The sequence below is a fragment of the Petaurus breviceps genome, unplaced genomic scaffold (assembly GCF_028583685.1).
Source record: "Petaurus breviceps papuanus isolate PSGF00001 unplaced genomic scaffold, PetGlider_PUasm1.0 181, whole genome shotgun sequence".
NCBI classification, from domain to species: domain Eukaryota; kingdom Metazoa; phylum Chordata; class Mammalia; order Diprotodontia; family Petauridae; genus Petaurus; species Petaurus breviceps.
Window position 1 is genome coordinate 18,174,333 of NW_027185784.1, and position 20,886 is coordinate 18,195,218.

At 39.4% G+C, this 20,886-nt stretch overlaps 1 protein-coding gene across 9 annotated transcripts in view; it reads left to right on the top strand.

Annotated features, from left to right (window-relative positions):
* The window catches only part of CALD1 (caldesmon 1), a 245,963-nt gene that overhangs the window by 217,900 nt on the left and 7,177 nt on the right, over window positions 1-20,886 (top strand). For 8 of the 9 annotated variants that reach the window (XM_069087265.1, XM_069087268.1, XM_069087264.1 and 5 more), the window contains 7 exons: window positions 822-967; window positions 7,843-8,104; window positions 10,102-10,242; window positions 13,190-13,233; window positions 13,320-13,401; window positions 15,520-15,657; window positions 17,138-17,233. In XM_069087265.1, coding sequence (XP_068943366.1) covers window positions 822-967; window positions 7,843-8,104; window positions 10,102-10,242; window positions 13,190-13,233; window positions 13,320-13,401; window positions 15,520-15,657; window positions 17,138-17,233 — 909 coding nt within the window. The remainder of the gene's footprint in view (window positions 1-821; window positions 968-7,842; window positions 8,105-10,101; window positions 10,243-13,189; window positions 13,234-13,319; window positions 13,402-15,519; window positions 15,658-17,137; window positions 17,234-20,886) is intronic. The other variant, XM_069087270.1, reaches the window with a different exon arrangement.

Below are 20,886 nucleotides of genomic sequence, written 5' to 3' on the forward strand. Positions count from 1 at the left end.
AGGATATCCTTGCCCTTAAACAGTATAAATAGATGGCAGCCTAGATTTTGACCTTAGATTGAAAAAGGAGCAACGTGACTGTGATCGTTGAGCTGAAATACAGAGAGATGGAACCCGGCAGAAAGAGAAGCCAACAAAGGGAGGTAAGAGAAGCACTAGGAAAGAGAGTACGCCCCCTGAGAGCAGGCACGTGTATGAGAGAAGTAAGCTTAAAGGCTATTTTGTCAAAAAGAACAGTTGAAAAGAGGCGGTATAGGCAGCTATATGGAAAAGTGAGTCTGAAGAGTTAGATTCTAAGCCCCCACTGCCCCACTTGAGAGTTGTGTAGTATTTAGAATACCAGCTGCCATATACCTCAGTTTTCATAGTGGAAATAATATATAACAACTATCTGTCTCACATGGAGTTTATGAGGATGAGAGAACCAACACAGGGGAAATATATTGAACTCCTTATAAAAAAAGATGACATTTATATTCAAGGCAATATTATCATTAGCATTGTCTTGAATTTATGTAGCCACATTTTATCTGAAATTTTATACCTTCATCAAATCTGCTAGAGATATCACTTAATTCTGAGGTAGATAAATCATAGGAAATAGTAAAAGCAATATCTTTTCTTAAGTCTTCACTTCTCCATCTTCTTCTTAAACCTACCCTCCAGTTTTCTCTCTGGAGCTGGCCAAGCCAGCCAATAGACTCCTCATTTATTTATTTCAGCTCATGCTTTCTGTCTGCCTGAAGTGAGAGGATCTTGTTTAGTCATCCTGACCAAAGCTTAATCAGATTTTTGTTTCCTAATAATGTACTGTTTTATAGATCAAAGAAGAAAAGATCAGCAAGGACAAGGGGCCCAAAGAGGAAATTAAAAGCAATTGGGATCGCAAGAAAGGATTTCCAGAAGTCAAATCTCAGAATGGAGAGCTTACAACTCATAAACTTAAACACACAGAGAATACTTTCAGGTAAGAGACAGAGGCCATTTAACTATAATCTAGAAGTAATGAAATTAATTTCTTTAGTGATAAGTAGAAACTAGTCTCACTAATTTATAGCAGAAGTCCTTAACTTTTTTGTGCCAGGTACACAAAAATGAAATAATTTTTGCTCTTGGTGAACATAATTATGTTTTGTTAAATAAGACAACATACATATATAAATATATGCACAATAAATATAATATTAATATAGCCTAGATTTGAGTGGGTGAGCACTTATAGCAGAAAGGATTAGGAAAGGCTTCATATAGAAGGAGGTTCAAGGAGGTAAGGGATTCTATGAGACAGAAGTGAGGAGCGAGTCCATCCCAGGCTTGGGCAATGTCTAGTACAAAGTCACAGAGACAGGAAATGGAATACCAAGTGTGAAGAACATCAAGGAGATGAATTTGGCTGGACCACAGAAGGCAAGAAAATACATACTATATAATGAGACTAGGAAGGAAGTTGAGGCCAGGTTGTGAATGGCTTTTAAAGGCAGAGTTAATATCTTATCCCAGAGGCAATAGGGAGCCACTGGATTTTCTTGAGTAGGGGAGTGACAAGGTCAGACCTATGCATAAGGAAAATATCACACCACTAACCTCTGCCAACATAGACACATCTCAAAAGGAAGTAATGCTCACTTTCTTCATATGTATCTTGGTAAATCCGTTCTTGGTATTCCATCTACCTCATCTGCTTCTACTCATATACTATTGAGACATGCTGGAGGAAGTGATTGTGACTGTACTGACTGGGTCCACTACAAATTCATGTTAAATAATTTCACCTAGGACTTCACTGTAGCAAAGCAATTTTTTTACCCATCCCAAATTGATTCTCCACCCCACGCCCCATCATGGCTGTCCAAACCTCTTCTCCCCTCAAGTTTCCCACATCTCCTCCCCACCCCCCACTTCTTCAACTGAGGTCCTTGTCTTTTACTTACTTCACCAAAAACATCAAAGCCATTCTCCAAGAATCCCCTTTTCTCCTCTCCTCCTCGAACAATTCATCTCACAATCCCTTGACATCACCCCCAGCTCTCTGCTCTTTATCCAGCTCTAATGAAAAGTGGAAATAAAAGGAAAAGGGGAAAGGAATAAGCAGAGTCCTTACTCTGTGTCATGCACTGTGCTAAGCACTTTATAAATCCTATCTTATTTGATTTGAAGATGGCCCTTCTTACCAAGATACCCCTGATTCCCTCCTCTCCCATCTTCTCCAGCAGATTTTCTCCACTATTATCCTTCCTCTCTAATCTTTAATCTCTTCTCCTTGATTAGTTCCTTCTCTGCTGCCTGCAAATATGTCCATCTCCCCCATCCAAAAATACGACAACAACAACAAAAAAAAAATCCAACCCTCACTAGATCCCAACATCCTTGCTACCTAGCATCCTACTTTTTTCCTCTTTCTTAGGCAGACTCCCTGGGAAAAGCCATCTATACTCAATTTCTTCACTTTTCCTTTTACTCTCTTAATTCCCTGCAATCTAGCTTCTGACCTCATTTCTCAACTGAAACTTCTCTCTCCAATTTTAGCAATGGGCTCTTAATTGCTGAATCTTATAAACCACTTCTCAATCTTCATCTTTCTTGATCTCTCTGAAGCACTTAACCCTATTTGTCACCCTATCCTCCCAGATACTCTTTTCTCTCTAGGTTTTCATGATGCTGCTTTCTCCCCGTTCTCCTTGGGAAAACTCCCTGCTTGTTTCTTCTCAGTCTCCTTTGTTGATTCATTATCCATGTCACACCCACTCACTTTGGAGGACTCTGTCCCACTTCTCTATTTTCTCTGTATTCACTCTCTGGTGAACATGTCAATTCTTTTGGGTTCAATTATCATCTCTATGTTAATGATTCCCAGAGCTATGTATCTAGCCCTACCTATATATATCCTATATACAAATGACCTTGTATTCACTGTACATATGTATATGTGTGTACAAGTATGAAGTATATGTGTATATATTCTGTATTTATTCGTACATGTGTTTATGTATGTATGTGTGATCATTTCATTTCACCCATTAGGATGCAAGGTCTTTGAGAGCAAGGACTGTTTCATCTTTGGTTTTGTATTCCCAGTGCTTAGCACAGTGTCTGACACATAATGAGTGCTTAATAATTCTTGGTCATTAATTGCTTAGGTTAGTTGATTAAAATATAATATTAATGAAGCCATGGCCATGAATTCAGTCCTTATGCAGAACACTTTCACTTCTAACCACATTGCAAACATGTCTTAGGAGGTACCCAGACTGAAAAATGTCCATGAACCAGTTCAGTTCCTCACTCTTGGGCAGATAACTCATGTTGTCATGTCCAAGGCCATGTCCTAGGGATGATTGATGGAAAAAAGAGTGTATGTGTGTGTGCACATACATTATGTGTAATTTGTGTGTATGTATATGTAAATATGTATCTATAAAGGACAGTACAATTTTCATATTAAGAACATAGTATCATAGATATGGAGACCTTAGAAGCCATTTAGGTCAACTCCCATATTTTACAGGTGAAAAAACTGACACTCAGAAATGAACTGATTTGCCCATAGTCACACAGGCACTAAGTGGAAGAGACAGGATTTGAACTCCAAATTTGGACTCCAAATTCTGTGTTCATCCTGCTGCCTGATGTTGCCTCCCTACATTGACTTCTGAACTTAAGACGTTGTTAAGTGGAAGAGTCACTGATCAGATACTTTCTCAGTTACTCTTTGTTTCTTATACCATTGCCCTTTGATGCCATGGAAGTGATAGAGATGGAACAAAGGGGAATTTTACAATTCTTCTCCCTGAGTCTGAGATGCAGATGAATCCAGTCTCCCTAAAATCCCACTTTTGTGAGAAAAATTTAAACAGGAATCTGGTCCATGCAAAGGAGGCCCTAGAGAACACACGGACTAAATATATTCAGTGGTGGTTGTTTCTTGGAAGTAGGGAAGAGGCAGAAAGAAGTATTGTTGGAGATCTGCTTGGAAGCAGATTGGATACTAGAAGCCAAGATGCGATCTTTCAGAGGGCAAGAAGACTATATTGCTTAATTGTCCAAAAGATGTTTTGTGTGCATGAACAGTTTGTTTATGAGAAATGGGTGGAAAAGTTTCTGTTGGTAGGAAGCTAATTTAGCCAATAATCAGCCAACTGCCCAATGGCTTCAGAGGAAGAATGAGGTAAGATTGCCCCTTCTGGAGAAACAGGAAATCATTAAACAGCCCACATCTTAAGAAAGGAGGCAGCAGGATGTCAGTGGCTGAATAAGGGGAATTCACCTTTCTGGCTCCTTTTCTTCAATGGACAAGAAAAATACAGAGACCAGAAGAAAAGAAAACCCTTATTATCTTATTTGTGAGTTAAAATAAAGTTCTGGCCAGAAAGGAGGAAAGGCTTCCCAGAAAGGGAAAGGAGAGTTTGTTGCAGAAATAGAGCACTGATTTTGGAGTTAGAATACTTGAGTTCAAATCCTTCTGAGTTCAGTTTCACCATCTATAAAATGAGGGGGTTGGATTCTGGCTCCTGAGGTCCCTTTCCATGTCCAGATCCACAATTCTATCTACATAGGAGCAGGGGCAGGAGAAAGAAGAGGGAGTCACCCACCTTCTCAGTTTTCTGATCTGGCTGGAAAGATTTAACTTCTGAAAAGAAGGCTGAGCACCATCTAGTGGTAACACAGGAGCCCTTTAGCCAAGAAAGGGACATTCCTTGATGATACAATTTCTACATCATGATCAAGCTACCGAGGTCCTAGGAATAGTGACGGAAACCTTCGAGTGAGAGATGAATCTTCCTTGTTATGGACATAGGACCCCTTGTAAACAGATTAAACACTAAAACAGCCATGTTTCTAACTAGGAAGTTGTCTTGCATTCAAAATGGTAGAAAGTAAAAAGGGATAGGAATAGAAAAATGTATCTGTAAGATGTCAGGTACCCTGGGGAATTCAAAATGTTCAAAACTACTTCGTTACCGAGGAATGATGGAAGGACATCAGTCCTGCGACTTCATGGCTACAGGCAACCCTGAGTGAGGAAATTCCCTCTAACAATGTAAATTACACCTACTCTTCAACTTACTGTATGAGAGAGAGCTGCCTAGCATCACACAATCTGGGTATGTCTGTACTAGCACTTGAACCCAGAAGTTCCTGACTCCAAGGCTAGCTCTCTAATCACTATCCCTTGTGGCTTCTAGTATACTTCTATATGTATGTATGTATACATATATTGCAACATAGATTACTTTCAAATATTATGTTATCTTTTGAAGAGTTCTATATTATAGAATATATATAATGTTACATTTTATATATATGTAAGTATATGTGCATGTATGTGTATGTATTGGCTCATATATGAGAAGCATTATGGCATAAGTCTCATATATATATGTATGTTGTTATCGTTATTATTGTGTCATTTCCAACTCTTTGTGACCCCATTTGAGATTTTCTTGGCAAAGACACTGGAATAGTTTTCCATTTCCTTCTCTAGCTCATTTTACAGACAAGGAAACTGAGGCAAACAGGGTTAAGTGACTTGCTCAAGGTCATACAGCTAGTAATAGTCTGAGGCCAGATTTGAACTCAGGAGGAGGAATCTTCCTAACTCCAGTCCTGGTGCTCTATCTACTGTGCCACCTACTTGCCCAAAACTATTATTATACAACTATTCTGGTTCATTGATAGTGCTTCAATAACAATGTTATTAGAGCAGTTTTCTCTAAATCACTTAACGTTACATCTTTTTATTTTTCTTTTTATTATTCATGTGTGCTAGGTCTAAAGTGACAGGATACACACTGGAATCCCAGCTCTGTCACTTCCCTGGGCGACCTTAGCTTTTTCTGGGCCTCAGTCTGCTCCTTTACAGAATGAGGCCATTGGAACAGGAGACGTCCAGACTCTCTTCCAGTTCTCCAGCTAGGATTCTGGTTTCATCAGGGTGGGGGGAGCTCTCCTCATTGCAGCCAGTCTCAATGGAGACGCAGGGACTTTTAAGTAAGGAGTAAGTTGCATGAGGCTCAGAAAAGTCAATGATCAGCAAAGGTAGGTTTTCACAAACCGAAGTCCTCGGCCACACCATGCTGACTCTGCTGCTTTTTAGGAGAACATGTAAAACCTTCCAAATAATTCTCTTGTAACCAGATTACAAATTTGGGAGACCCTGGCAGGATACCCTAAACCATCATCTTTTTATAGTTGCTTGTACTACAGCAATGTCATCAAGGGCTTTATCAGTCCTTAAGATGCATTCTGCCCAACAGGGACAGGCCACATTCTTCATATAGACTTATATGACAATCCTTACCTTACCAGATGGATACCTTCTCTCAGATAATGTGGCCAGACTAAACCTGTCAAATTGAGATCTCCTTTCTCATAGATTCTTCTTTTGGGGGCCAGTGCTTTCAGTAAGACTCACAGCAAGCAAGGGTGGATGTCTTGTCCCTCTTCTTTATTTTAGTCAGATTCTTATCTCCTAATAAATTGCCTTTGAATAAGGGCAGTGTGCTTCAGAACAAGAGGATGAGCATTTAAAACTCCATATCAGGACAAAAGTTACCTCCCATTCTAACAGGCTATGATTTTATAGCCAGAGCAGTTAAACACTTGTGATGGTGTTGACCACTAATGGAGAGGAATGAAGGAACTGTGGGAAGGGTATGGATACTGGTCCTTTGAAAAAGGAGGGGGTTGGACTTAGAGGATTTATAAAATCTCTTCCAGCTCTAAAATTCTATGAAATGAGCGCTCAGGTTGACAGAATTTCAATAATCGTGGTAATGATGATAATAATAGTTCATATTTATATAGCACTTTAAGTTTTGCAAAAGAAGAAAACAAGCATTTATTAGGCACCTACTCTATACCAGATACTATGTTAAGTGCTTTACAAATATTATCTCATTTGATGCTGTGATGGAGTATTATAATCTCCTTTTTACAGATAGTTATGGTGGAGGATTGGAAAGATTAAGGGACCTGCCCAGAGTCACAAAGTTAGTAAGTGACTGAGGTAGAATTTCAATCCAGGTGTTCCTGATTCCAAGTCTGGAGTTAGTTAGAGAACTGGGGCCTGTATGTGATTAATGAGCAGTAGATCAATGATCCAGGAAATAGGCAGCACTACATTCTGTACAGGCCAAGAACCCAATTCTAAAGCAGGTGAATTTATTTTAGCATTCCAACCTCCCCTGCACACACATCTAAGGGCTCCCTTCATCTTAGGCCTGCCCCATGTAGTTTCATTTATTCAGAATATCCTGAACTGTGCTCATTGAAGAGGGTAACCTTACCTGGCTACTCTCAGGTGTCAACAATATATTTATTTATTTATTGAGCAATTGGGGTTAAGTAACTTGCTCAAAGTTACACGGCCAGTTATTTCTGAGTGGGTACTAAGTGTCTGAGCCCAGGATTCGATCCCCAGGTTATCCTGACACTGGAGCCGGTGCTCTTACTCGCTGTGCTACCTGGCCGCCCCATCAATATTTTTTTTTAACAGGTGACCTTCTGTAGTGCGATGCCTATGTCTTTCTTATTTACCTTTTTAGTGACTCTGCTAGGGGATTTCTGTTCAATTAGAAGGGTAGGCTAATGCATAGCCGGGTGGTAGCGATATTTTAAAATATAATTTATTTTTTAAATTGCATATATTTATATGTGTTTTATATACATTTCAATTTATTTTAATTTAATTTTAATAATTTATTAATATGTTAACTTTAATTTTGAGGGACATGCTTGGCTGTGTCCCTCAAGTCACACTGAGCCCGAAGCCCCCTAGGCTTCCTATGCGCAGAGCTAGCTGAGGCTGCTGTCCATAAGGTTTCCTTCTGGTTTGCCCTACAGTCGAATTGGTGGGAAGGGGAGCGCGGACACCAAGGAGGCTGAGCCCACGTGCCAAGTGGAGGCTGGCAAGAGGCTGGAGGAGCTGCGCCGCCGCAGAGGCGAGACAGAGAGCGAAGAGTTTGAGAAGCTACGACAAAAGCAGCAGGAGGCTGCCTTAGAGCTCGAAGAACTGAAGAAGAAGAGGGAGGAGCGCAGGAAGGTTTTGGAGGAGGAGGAGCAGAGGAAGAAGCAAGAGGAGGCCGAGAGGAAAGTCAGAGAGGAGGTAACTAACGCTGGAGCAGGAGGGATGGGCCGGCTTACAGCAGAGCGGAAAAAGCCTTGCCCCCTACCACGTGACAGTCCGGGGAGTAACCCCCCCCCCCCCAGACACTTACAAGCCCACATCTCTCTGGTTATTTTATTCTACAAAGACCTTTAAAAATGTTTAAGGGTAAACAGCAACTGAATAGATGGAAATTGATCAACCAGTTAACTTGATTTCTAAAAAAACAATGTCACAGGTAAATTATTAAATAACAGGTGACTAAAATCTATAGGCCATATGAATTGAAGAGTATGATAAGCTCCCTTTTCCTTAACTTAGCTCCTCCCCCAAAAAAAATCTGTAGAGCTTCTTCCTTCTCTTCCCTTCTTTTTTGTTCTCTTTTTCCTTCTCCCTCCCTTCTCCTGCTCCTGCTTTACTCCTCTCCTTTTCCAACCACAACTAGCCATAATTTGAATCCAAATATATTTTTAAGCATTTGTCCTTTTTATTGAAGAAAGCTTTAACTGTTATTTTTTTGCTTTTAGGAGGGCAGTTGGTGTTAAATGACTTGCCCAAGGTCACATGGCTAGTTTTTGTGTTAAGTGGCTGGATTTGAACTTAGGTCCTCCTGACTCGAGGGCTGGTGCTTTATTCACTGTGCCACCTAGCCACCCCCCTATCCTTAATTTTATTTTATTTATTTTTTTTAAAGCAATTGGGGTTAAGTAACTTGCTCAAGGTTACACAGCCAGTTATTTCTGGGTGGTGCTAAGTATCTGAGCCCGGATTTGATCCCCAGGTCATCCCGACACTGGAGCCGGTGCTCTTACTTGCTGAGCCACCTGGCCACCCCTTCCCTATCCTTAATTTTAAAGCCAAGTAATTAAGACTTTTAATATTTCTAATACTCAAAAAATCCATGGATCTTAAATTTGTTGGGCTTTTTTTTTTTTTTGCTTGTGTGGTCCTATGTTTGACTTTTCCCTAACCAATTCAATGGTCTCAAAACTAAAAAATGTTCCCTAGCCCATCTAATGTAAATCTGGTCTCATCAGCTAATACCTGAGAGTATAAATTATGCAGTAAGGGCAAAGTCATCTAGGGTCGGAAGGGGCCCAAACCAGTGTCTCCCTTTTATCTGTTTACCAGGCCTCTTAAAATTATCTAACCAAAATCATTCAACACTCTCCCAAAAGCCAACTGGCATAAGGAACAATTCAACTTTGAAATCTTGTGGGATCCTAAAAAATAGCCACTAAATCAATATTCTTAGCCACGGGATTTTATTTTCCATTTTCCTAAGCCAAGATTGCTACTTGTAGGAAATGGGGCACTGTGGGACACAGGTTTATCGTTCACCCACCATAAGACATGGACCAAAACATATAATGTCTTTATAACATAGTTCTCTGTGCAAGATGAGACTAATCACATGTACCCCTTCCCACATCACAGTGATATAATGAAGGCAAATAAGCTAATAGAAAGACTATAGTAGCTCTTTAGGAAGAAAAAGTAGCAAATCATAGAATGAAAGTTTATCCAGCAACAAACAACCCATCTGTATTTTGTGAGCACCTCTTATGTGTACAGTACTATACTGGTTCCTGTGGAAAATGCAGGAATATATGTATGCCCAAGAACAGCCTACACCTTGTAAAAAGGTTATGACTTTACTTATGAACCCTGGCCTTCCTTGACTCTCAAGTCGACCCTCTATCTAATACACCATGTTGTCTCCTATTGAAAAATATTATAAGAAGAAGATTTTACATTTGAATAGCAATTTACAAAGCATATTTACACACATTATCTCATTTTATCCTTACAACACCCTTGTAAAGTAGGCGAGGCCAGGTATTATTTCCATTTTAAAGATGAGAACTGAGGATTAATTGCGATTACAGGAATTGTCCCAGGTCATATAAAGGCCAGAGCTGGGTCCAGAACCCAGGTTTTCAACTTCTCCTTTTAGCTTGAAGTTATTGCATGTATCATATGTTTCTTCTTTCTAGGAGGAAAAGAGGAGGCTGAAGGAAGAGATTGAAAGACGAAGGGCAGAAGCTGCCGAGAAACGCCAGAAAATACCAGAAGATGGACTATCAGATGACAAGAAACCATTTAAGTGTTTCACTCCTAAAGGCTCATCTCTCAAGGTAACTGTCCACTATAAGAAATGTCATCTTTTTAAAATTTCAGTCCATGCTCTTTGTTCCTTTCCCTACCCTTCAGTAATCACCCTGTAGCTATTTCATAGTTTGTAAATGGCTTTACCAAATGAAGGACAGTGAAAAAGAAAATGGTGACATTAAAATGTTATGTATTGGGGTGGCTAGGTGGCACAGTGAATAGAGCACCTGCCCTGGAGTCAGGAGGACCTGAGTTCAAATCCAGCCTCAGACACTTAACACTTACTAGCCGTGTGACCTTGGGCTAGTCACTTAACCCCCACTTAGCCCCTCCAAAAAAAAACACAAAAAAAATGTTATGTATTTGCAGTTTAGGTATAAGCTGAAATGAGTCTTGGAGATTATCTATAGATTTTACTATTCCGCAAGATGAGATAAGTGGGATAAGTGGATAAGGCAGACATGAAGATATAAATATAATTCATCTGTCTCTGACCCTTGCTGCCTCTTCACTGCTTTGCAATTAGAAATACTACAGGTAGAATTTTAAGACTGTGAACATGGAGAGGTCTTATAATGGCATCTGGAGAAAGCATTTTCCTCCAGGTTCAAACTGGTCCTACCACTGCCTTCACTCCATACAGCACCTGATTTTTCAACCCTAAAGAGAGAGCTTCTCCTTAGTACTAGAAGCCACATAGCCACCAGGATTAGGAAAATAAGAACAGCATCTAAGGTGGAAATCTGGAAAAGAAAATAGTTGATCTATTCTACTCTTTGCCAGTCTCACTGGCAGAAAGAAATAGTGTCATTTAGTGAGAGAAGGAAAATTCAGTGCCTGGGAGCTGATGGAATTTGGGGAAAATAGGAAGAGGAGTCCATAGTCACTCCACTCATGGAAGCAGTTACCCATTCTTATGGAGAGTCACCAAAGGGAAACAGGATCTGGAATTGGAGGACCAGGATTCAAATCCTGACTGTTGTTTTCTTCCTATATAATGAGAGTGTTGGACCAGATGACATTTAAGTACCTTGCTTGTTCTAAATCTATGAGCCTATGATTAATATTTATTGAGCACCCAGCACAGAACTTTATACACAGCTGGTACTAAAGAAATATTTAATTCAATAAACATTTCTTGATGCATAAGTCCACAGATGTTAGAACCTCTGTCTTGTTTCTATTACATCCTCACTCTGATTGGGAAATTTTCATTATATCAAGCTAAATTTGTAAAACTTTTCCTCTTTCCACATATTACTCCTAGTTTAACCTTTGGAGTCATATGGAACCAATCTATTTCCTCTTCTATGTGATGGGCCTTCAGATATTTAAGGATAACTATCATGTTACTGAGATGTGTGTGTGTGTATACGCTGAAGTCCTCTGCAGAGACACAATATTAATGGAATCCAAGAAATAGCTATAGAATACATAAAAACATAAACACCTAAGAGAGGGAGGGATAAAAGACGCAGTTACCCTCAATGTCCCCATTGTGCTTAAAATCCAGGAACATGTTTTGTAAACTGTAGTGCTATAGAAATATAAGGTGGTGTATTAATGAGGATTATAATATGCATGTACCCAGCACTGTGAGGAACCCAAAAGAATTATTAAAGTCTGGTCCCTGCCTACAAGGAACTTGTGATCTAATTGAAGAAATAAGATGAATTGGTGAAATACATTTAGAGAACACTATAAGGTAGTATATAGAGGCCATATAGTATAGTGATTTGGAATCAGGAAGATCTAAATTCAAGTCCTGTCACTGAAATGTACTGGCTCTATGATACTGGGCAATTCACTTATTCTCTCAGTGCCCCTGGTAACTCTTCAAGACTATTACCGTGTTTCCCCGATAATAAGACCTATCCCGAAAATAAGCCCTCCCCTTACTGTGTAAGATTCCTCTAAAATAAGCCCTCCCCCGAAAATAAGCCCTATTGAGATTGCTACTGTAGTGAAGGTGATCCCCTGCGCTACACGCTACATTACGGTACCCTCTGTATGCACCGTCCCCTCCCCCCCCGTGAAACGCACGCCGTGCTCCGAGCTGCATCCAATCAGAGCTGCAGCAGTGAGCGCATCATCCTGTTCTTCCCCAGTGATTTGCTTGCTGGCGCCATTGAGAGCAGTGCCGCGGAGGAGAGCTGAGGCAGGACAACATAAGCCCTCCCCTGAAAATAAGCCCTCTGGTGTTTTTCTTTCCAAAAAAATAATAAGACAGTGTCTTATTATCAGGGAAACACGGTAATTGCAGAGTAGTGATCTATCTGCATTGGTGGAGGGAGTTTCTTCTCTGGAAATTCCTTGTACTAATGAATTCACAGGAGTAGACAAAAAAAAAAACATTATATTAATATAACATAATTTGTTCAAGCCCAGGATGTGATGGTAAATGTTATAACTAGCTTTCAGGGGGGGTGGGAGTGAGGGTGCAGGGGCCAAGAAGGGGGGAAGCATGTATAACACAGTTAAAATTTAATATGCGTTATTCATATTTTCTCCATTACTTTCTTAAGTCTAAACAATCAACAAAACACCAAATCAAGCCATGATTTGTCACATTTGTGGATTTGTAAAATGTAAATGCACACAGTTCAAGCTGGCTCCAGCTTGATCCATTTCCTAGATCAAGTACTTTTCACTCATTGGACATAGAAACTTTTCCCAATTTTTTTTCTACTAAAAATAAAACATCTCTCAAGATTCTTTTTACAGATGGGTCCTTTTTTTCCTTTGCATAATATCTTTCAGATGAAATTTTAGCAATTAATCACTGTCAAAGGATATGATCAGTTTTATATATTTTTGTATTGTTCTCAAAAAAAAGTCTTTATCAGTCCTAAATCCCACCAACAGTAAAGTATTTTTTCTCATCAAGAGTAGAATGGTAGCAGGAACAAGAAATACTTTTTAATTATGAAGGAAACAATGAATCTTAATTGCTTTTACTTTTTCTACTTCTAGATAGAAGAACGGGCAGAATTTTTGAATAAATCCGTCCAGAAGAGGTATACATATATGTATATATTTCATTGTTTATCTGAGAGCAGTGACTCTCATACGGACACTATAAGATTGTCTCTTTTCTTTTAAGTAGTGGTGCCAAGTTAAGTCACCCTACAGCAGTTGTCTCCAAGATTGACAGCAGACTGGAACAATACACCAGTGCAATTGAGGTAACTATTGCCTTAACTTTTTTTTGTTCATCCAGCAAATTGAGTGATCATCATACTGATGCAAAAAAAAAAAAAAATGGGGTAAATGACAAACACTTGCTGGGAAGTTCGATAGAACACATAACTTGAAGCAGTAATAACTTCCAATATCAAGTTAGTGATTTAGTCATTAAAAAGGTTTCTATTCTACTTTTGACTATGGCAGAGAAAGCCCATATGAAGTGGTGAAAAGTACAAACTACAGAATAATTTTAAGAAAATATAGCTTTGTTTCTTTCCATTTGAGTTGACTTTAAGTAGTAGCTAGCCCCCCAAAAAATTGTAATTGTGGATTTATGTATGGAGGAGCAGACCTCAGAAGACATTTGGTTCAAACTCTACCCAAATTATGAGTTCTCTCTATTATACCTCCAACAAATAGTTTCTAGATTTTACTTGAACACTTACAGAGTTGTGAAACATTCTATACTGAGAGAGACCATTCCAATTTTGGATAACCTTTTGAAAGTTTTTTTTTTACTTATGGCTATAGTTTTCTATAAGTATTAACCACTATATCTTTTGTTCATTGGTTCTAGTTCTGCCTTCTGTTGCAAAGCAAAATTTAATGCTGTTTTACACGAAAACATTTCGGACATTTGAAGACAGCAATCATACATTCATTGGTCTTCTGGCTAAACATTCCCATTTCCTTCAACTCTTCCTCCTCTGCCATGCTTACTGGTCCCTCACCATCATGATCCCACCCTTTTCTACTCATACTCTAGCTTGTCATTTCCCTTCTAAAATATGTAACCCACAACTGAACATAATATTCCATCTGAAGTCTGACCAGAAATACATGCATTTATATGAATCTAACACCTCTCTTACTCTGGATATTTTATTTTTTAATGAATGGCTAAGATTCTTTTTCTAATCAGTGATTTATGTACTTAGTTAATATCTTCAAGTCATTATAATCATAACCATCATCTTCATATTATTAGCAGTTATAAGAATAATAATTCACAATTCAGTAATATTCCTAGGATTATAAACTATTTTCTTTACCCTTTGTGGTAACTTATTTATTTCAATTTAATTATCCCAGTTTCAAAACTGAAGAAACTGTGGCTCATAGAAAAGTTAACTGGCCCATTTTCCTCCTTGGCCAAATTTAAATCTAGGTCTCCTGACCCCCAAATCTAGTCCTCTTTCCTGAATACACCATACTGTTATTTTCTTAAGTAGTTTAGCCAAACTCCCTACAATTGTATTCATACTTAATTTGCCTAATTGAACCTTTGTTCATATGTATTTGGTGACAAAAAATGTTCAAGTATAACAAAGTAGTCTAAGCCTAGTGTCCATACCAATTTTAATTGCCCCAAATTCAAAATTCCTATGACTGTAAGCTTCTTATGGTCAAAGATCACTTCTGAGGCTTTTATATCCCCAAAGTACCTTAAAATGGCAAGACAGTAGGGATTTGAGTCAGGGAGACCTAAATTCAAGTCCTATCCCTGACACATATTGGTTACATGATCTTGATCAAGTAAATTAATCCTTCCCAGGCAACTCTTTAAGACAATAAATTGCAATGTGCAGTAGAAGGGATTTGCTCACCAAAAGTTTGCTGAAATGAAATAAAATCATAGGTCTCATCCTGCCAAAGAAGTACCTAACTTAGCAGTGGAGTTCTAATTATTGAATTTACTTATATAATTCTCCCCTCCCGCCTCTCTTTTGGTAGACATTTTACTTCAAAAAATAAAGTGAAAATTCTACTCATGAAATATATTCCTGCCGGCTAGAAACTGTTGACAGAATAAATCTAGGAATGTGATTCCATGCAGTCAAGAATATAATTTTAAAATTCATCTCATATACTTTTTCCACCACTAGTGAAAGGAGTCTTTTTATGGTAAAACTACATTCTAAGGGAATGTATTGCCCAGACTAAACCAGTGCCATCCGTATAGGAAATGGAGTCCCCAGTGGTATATGGGCTAGATCAGATGATCTCTCCAGATGAAGGAATTTTAAAACAATTACTTTTGGGGAAAAGATAACCTTGCTATAAATTTCAGGAAGTCAATTTATCCACACTAAACTCAAATAATTCTCCCTCATCAGGGCACAAAGGCTTCAAAACCAACTAAACCAGCAGCCTCTGATCTCCCAGTTCCTGCTGAAGGAGTTCGTAACATCAAGAGCATGTGGGAGAAAGGAAATGTGTTTGCCTCCCCCACTGGGATAGGGACACCAAACAAGGTGAGTTTTATCAATTGTGTGCCTTTTTTTATTTTTCAGGATTAATCTTAGCACCAATCATAGAACTAGCAGGAGAGACAGAGAATTCTCATGAATGAATTCCTTTAAAAAGTTTTTTATTCACAGTGACCAAACTCAGAAGATGTATTTACCAGGATAGGCTATGTGATGTGTTTTGAATATAACACTTTAAATTACACTTCTAGGTTTGGTAGTCAATCTCTGCATGGAAAAAAAATCAAGATAATATAAGTACAATAGAACAGTTTGTAGCATTCAAGACCTTATAGGTGATATAATTGTATGAAAAGGTAAACATTGTGTGATTGTCTTAAAGATCATGGGATCAGAGAGCTGAATAAACCTTTGAGGTTATCTAGTTCAACGACATTTTATAGATGAAGACACTGAAGCCAAAAGAGGTTGCTGTTTCTGACTCTTCATGATCCCACTTGGGATTTTCTTGGCAAAGATACTGGAGTGAGTTGCCATTTCCTTCTCCAGCTCATTTGACAGATTGGGAAACTGAGGCAAACAGGGTTAAGTGACTTGCCCAGGGTTACACAGCTAGTAAGTGTCTGAGGCCTGATTTGAACTCAGGAAGACGAGTGTTCTTGATTCCAGGCCTGACCCTCTATCCACTGTACCACCTATTAAGTGATCCCCATGAGTTAGTGGCTGAGAGGAGATCTGAACCCTGTCTTCTGGTGACCTACTAGGTGCACCATGAATAGGGCACTGGACCTGAGGTTAATAATACCTGAGTTCAAATGTAGCCTCAGACACTTATTGGCCTGGTGACTCTGGGGCAAGTTACTAAACCTCTCAGTCTGTTGCCTTATCTATAAAATGGGAATAATAATAGCATCTCTCCCAGGTTACTGTGAAGATAAAATGAGATAATATGTATAAAGCATGCTGCAAACCTTCAAGTGCCATAGAAATGTTATTGCTATCATTATCCTGCCCATGCCCTCTCCACTATACTAGATGAGGACTTTGAAAAAATTGACACTGCTTTGACAATTTTTCATTTAGCCATAATGAAGATAAAACATGTTTCCAGTCATGCCTGGGACACATTGCATGTTGCTGCTTAGTCATGACTGAAGATTGGTGGAGAGAATTCCCAGATCTTACCAAAAAGGAAGTTCCCCAAAGTCTCTGGGAAGGCAAACAGGAAATTAGGGGCTTGTAAAGGACTCAGCTTCCCCTACATATTTGCAGCAGCCAGTGTGTCTCTCTGTCTCTGTCTCTGTCTCTCCTTCCTTCCTCCCACCTCTCTAAATGGGTCTAGAGTAAGTCCTAAAAAGAGTCTGGAACCACATGTGACTCCTGAAAAAAAGAACGTCTCTCTTCTCCAAGGCTTTCCCACCAACCCCCAGCTAAGCAGTCACACACAGAATACTCCAAACTTAGAAACCAAGGTTATGTCCATTTTAAGTATCTTACATGTTGTATGCTTACCCCTCTTTCACAGGAAACTGCTGGCTTGAAAGTGGGGGTTTCCAGCCGCATCAATGAATGGCTAACTAAAACTCCAGAAGGCAACAAGTCTCCTGCTCCTAAACCTTCTGTAAGTACAGCTACAAATTTCTGTGCATTTCTTTACATATTTTCCCTTTCAAGCAGAAGTATAGAAGAAAAGCAGACAATTTAATTTGAGAGGGGAAAGAACAAAGTGATCCTGTTTTATTTTAATAAATTATCAGATATCAAAGGACCTCAGCTGCTGGTTTAGGGATACTGGTTATCGGATTCTTAGAATTTAGAGCTGGAAAGGACCTTAGTCTCCTGTTCCCTTGGGAAGGAAACTGAGGCCCAGAGAGATGGCATTCCTTGCTCAAGGTCACACAGCCAGTATGAGCCTGAGCAAGTCACTTAACCTCAGTTTGCCTCAGTCTCCTTCTCTGTAAAATGGAAATAATAATAATAATACCTACCACCCCAAGATTGTCATGAGGACCAAATGAAATAATAGCAGAGTTTAGCATCTTGTTGGCAAGAATAATTAGTTAAAGGAAGAGGCTAACATTTAGCTTCTGTCCCCCACAACAACCATACCCATGGCTCCTTGCTGGCCACCTGCCTGTCCTGCTCCTTCTCCCTCCACTGGCTCTCCCCACTAGACTGAATTCTCTTCTACAGGGAACTGTAAGTGACAAAAAAATGAGTGACTTAGCCTAGAAAGAGGGAAGAAGGAAAGCTCCTCCTATCTCCACCCAATTGTCTTGAGGGTGCATTTTGGCCTAGAGCAAAAAAATTCTTTAATCTCTGGGTTTGGGGCCTTTTGGGAACCTTAAGCAAGCATAAAGCACTAATGAGGGATGTAGTTCAGAGATGTGGAAAAAAAAGGCATCAAAGCAAGAGATCATGTCTTCAAATATTATTGAGACACCTTTGTCAGCTGCTCTAGTCTCCTTCCTAATCTCGTATGAGTAGGAGTAATTATATAGAAAATCCAGGCATAGCTATCTAAAATCTATAATCATTTATTAGGCACCTAATATGGGTCAGGCACTGATCAGGGTTCTAAATATAGAAATACAAAAGTGAGATGTTCCCTGATCACAGAGTTCACATTCTACTCCAAATGTAGCACATATGGGTGAGTGGAGTGGTGGCAAGAGAAGTGAGTTTCAGTCCCCTTAAGTCTCAGGAACTATGCATAGACCTGTACAGAGCAGTGGAAAGCTCAAGTAGCAATGGTAATGCTGATTTGGTTATTAGTCCCTGAGTAAGAGGTAAAAGAAAAACAGGGTGGGAATGAATAGAATACACATGGGAAGCTGGGGAAATGACAAGATGTTCACTCTGGATAGACCCTGGTTTTCTGGTGGATGGCTAGGTGAGACTAAACATGGTCTGGGACAGACTAGATAGAGGGCTGAGGCAAGGACTGACTCAACTTCTAATATGAGCAGGTCTTCCTCAGAACTAGACCTAAAAATAAATGCATTACCTCCCCTTAGGAAGTGGTGGGGAGGTCAGGGCTCTGAAATTCTAAGTAGTTATATCCAGTGAAAGGAAATAGTGTCAGGACAGATGGCAAGACATCTGTGTTGGCTAACCCTGATCCCCTGGTAATGGCTGGATAGGATCATACTAGAAACACCTGTCTGGTTTATCTGAGGTAAGAATATGATCTGAGAGAGGTCCTGGTATGATATGGTCTCTTCTGTGCCCAAGATATCATGTGTTAGCACCTTCCCAGATGGGATGAGAAGAAAGTTTTCTTCATGAAAAGTCTTTTGTTGCCTCATCAAAGCAAGAAGGTAATCCTGGGTTCCTGAGAACTATGCCAGCAGAGCACAGGCTCTGGCAAGTCCTACTGAGGTCAAAAAGCTTTGAATATATACACCCTGAAATTCACTCTTTCTGAAGCTTGGCTGACGTCTGAGGAGGCCCGTTGCCACCTAGAAAAGTTGGCCATCTACTAGTGATGACATTTTCAGTCATAGCCACTCAGGAAGGCTAACTAGTAAGTCTTAGAAGGGGTGCCATTTGTATTGCTGAAATGATTATTCATCCCAGCAAAATCACAGACTCTAGAAATATTAAATTTTTTACTCACAAGCTTAGCCTAGGATGATCTAATCATGCCTCAGCACACTACACATATAAACTATGACTCTTCTATTATCAAATTGATAAGCTGATCATGTTCTGTCTTGATAATAAGAGGAAAGATGTTGAAACCAATTCCTCCCTTGTATAGAAAATATCTTGTCAGAATGTAAAATGATACTTGCATCCCCAACAGAAAGGCACTCCAAGTCGCCATGGTAACTAACATTTGTGACTTCATTGGTTTGAGAATTCTCTCCACAAATCAAGTTCACAATACTTCTTTATCTCATTCCACAAGTGATTTGACCATGTTCAAAGGATCACTAATTTATAATTGGAAGGGAACTAAAAGATTATCTAGTCCAAACCCTCTTCATTTTGCAGATGACAAAGCAAAAGTATGGAGGAGTTGTGATTTGCTCTAGCTCCCACATGTATTAGTGGTAGATTTGAATCCAGATCCTTTACACTAAAACCAAAAGCTGTAAATCAAGTATCCTTTCCATTATACCTCTACATAGCTAGTGCTAGAGGCTGAATTTGAACCCAGGTCTTCCTTATTCCTAGTCCAACACTATGCCACTCCCAAGCCAGAAGAAAGCAGTTTACAAAGCAACAAAAAAGTTTCTGCCCAAAAAATATTATCTCCTTTCCTTCCTGCTCACAGTTGATTAGTTAGACCTGTTATTGAGTGACTACACTGAACAAGCAGAGATAAACATGGCCACTGTTTTATTCCTCAGAGCATCCTTTCCTTCCTTGAGACTATGTCCCGGCTTCTGGGGAGTTGTTACTGTACACACACCAACATCTTCTTTTTAAATTAAGTTTTATTCTTAATTGTCAAATGTTCATTTTTTCCCCTCACATCTTCAGAGGTCAGACAGCAGGATCATCCTTAGTAAACAGGAGATACTGATAGGTGACTTTTGATCCTAGGACAGAGGGGATTGGCTCCATGACCTCTTTTAATGCTTCCTGCTAGGTGGGTATGCATTCAGAGACATGTGTTTCTAGGAATTCTGATAAGGAGAAGATTGAAGCTAAATTTTTAGGGGATTAAAATACCTTAATTGATGTCCATCCAATAATAGCCCAATTAGGAAGAAAAAAAAGAAACAATGGGATTAAAGAGCCTATCGCCAAAAATTGTCTGGTAAGAATATATGACAATTTTCTTCATGAAAACAGCTACTATATGCAAAGTACTGGGAAGGCAAAAAAAAAAAAAAAGCCAGTGTCTGCCCTCCAGGAGCTTACATTCTGTTGGAAAGCTAAAATATATAAACAGATTGTTATATCTTTGAGGGGAGAGAGAGAGAGAGAGAGAGAGAGAGAGAGAGAGAGAGAGAATATGATATGAATGAGAACTAGGCAAAGGGGGATCAGGAAAGGCTTCCCGTGGAAGATCCTTGCAGGCAGAAACTGTGTCACTTTTGTTTGTGGTTTGTTTTTTGTTTTTTTTTTTCTTTTTGGAGGGGGGAAGGCAAGGCAATTGGGGTTAAGTGACTTGCCCAAGGTCACACAGCTAGTCAGTGTTACGTGTCTGAGGCCGTATTTGAACTCAGGTCCTCCTGATTCCAGGGCTAGTGCTCTATTCACTGTGCCACCTAGCTGCTCCAACTGTCTCACTTGTGTATATGGGAAATGTCTTAGCGC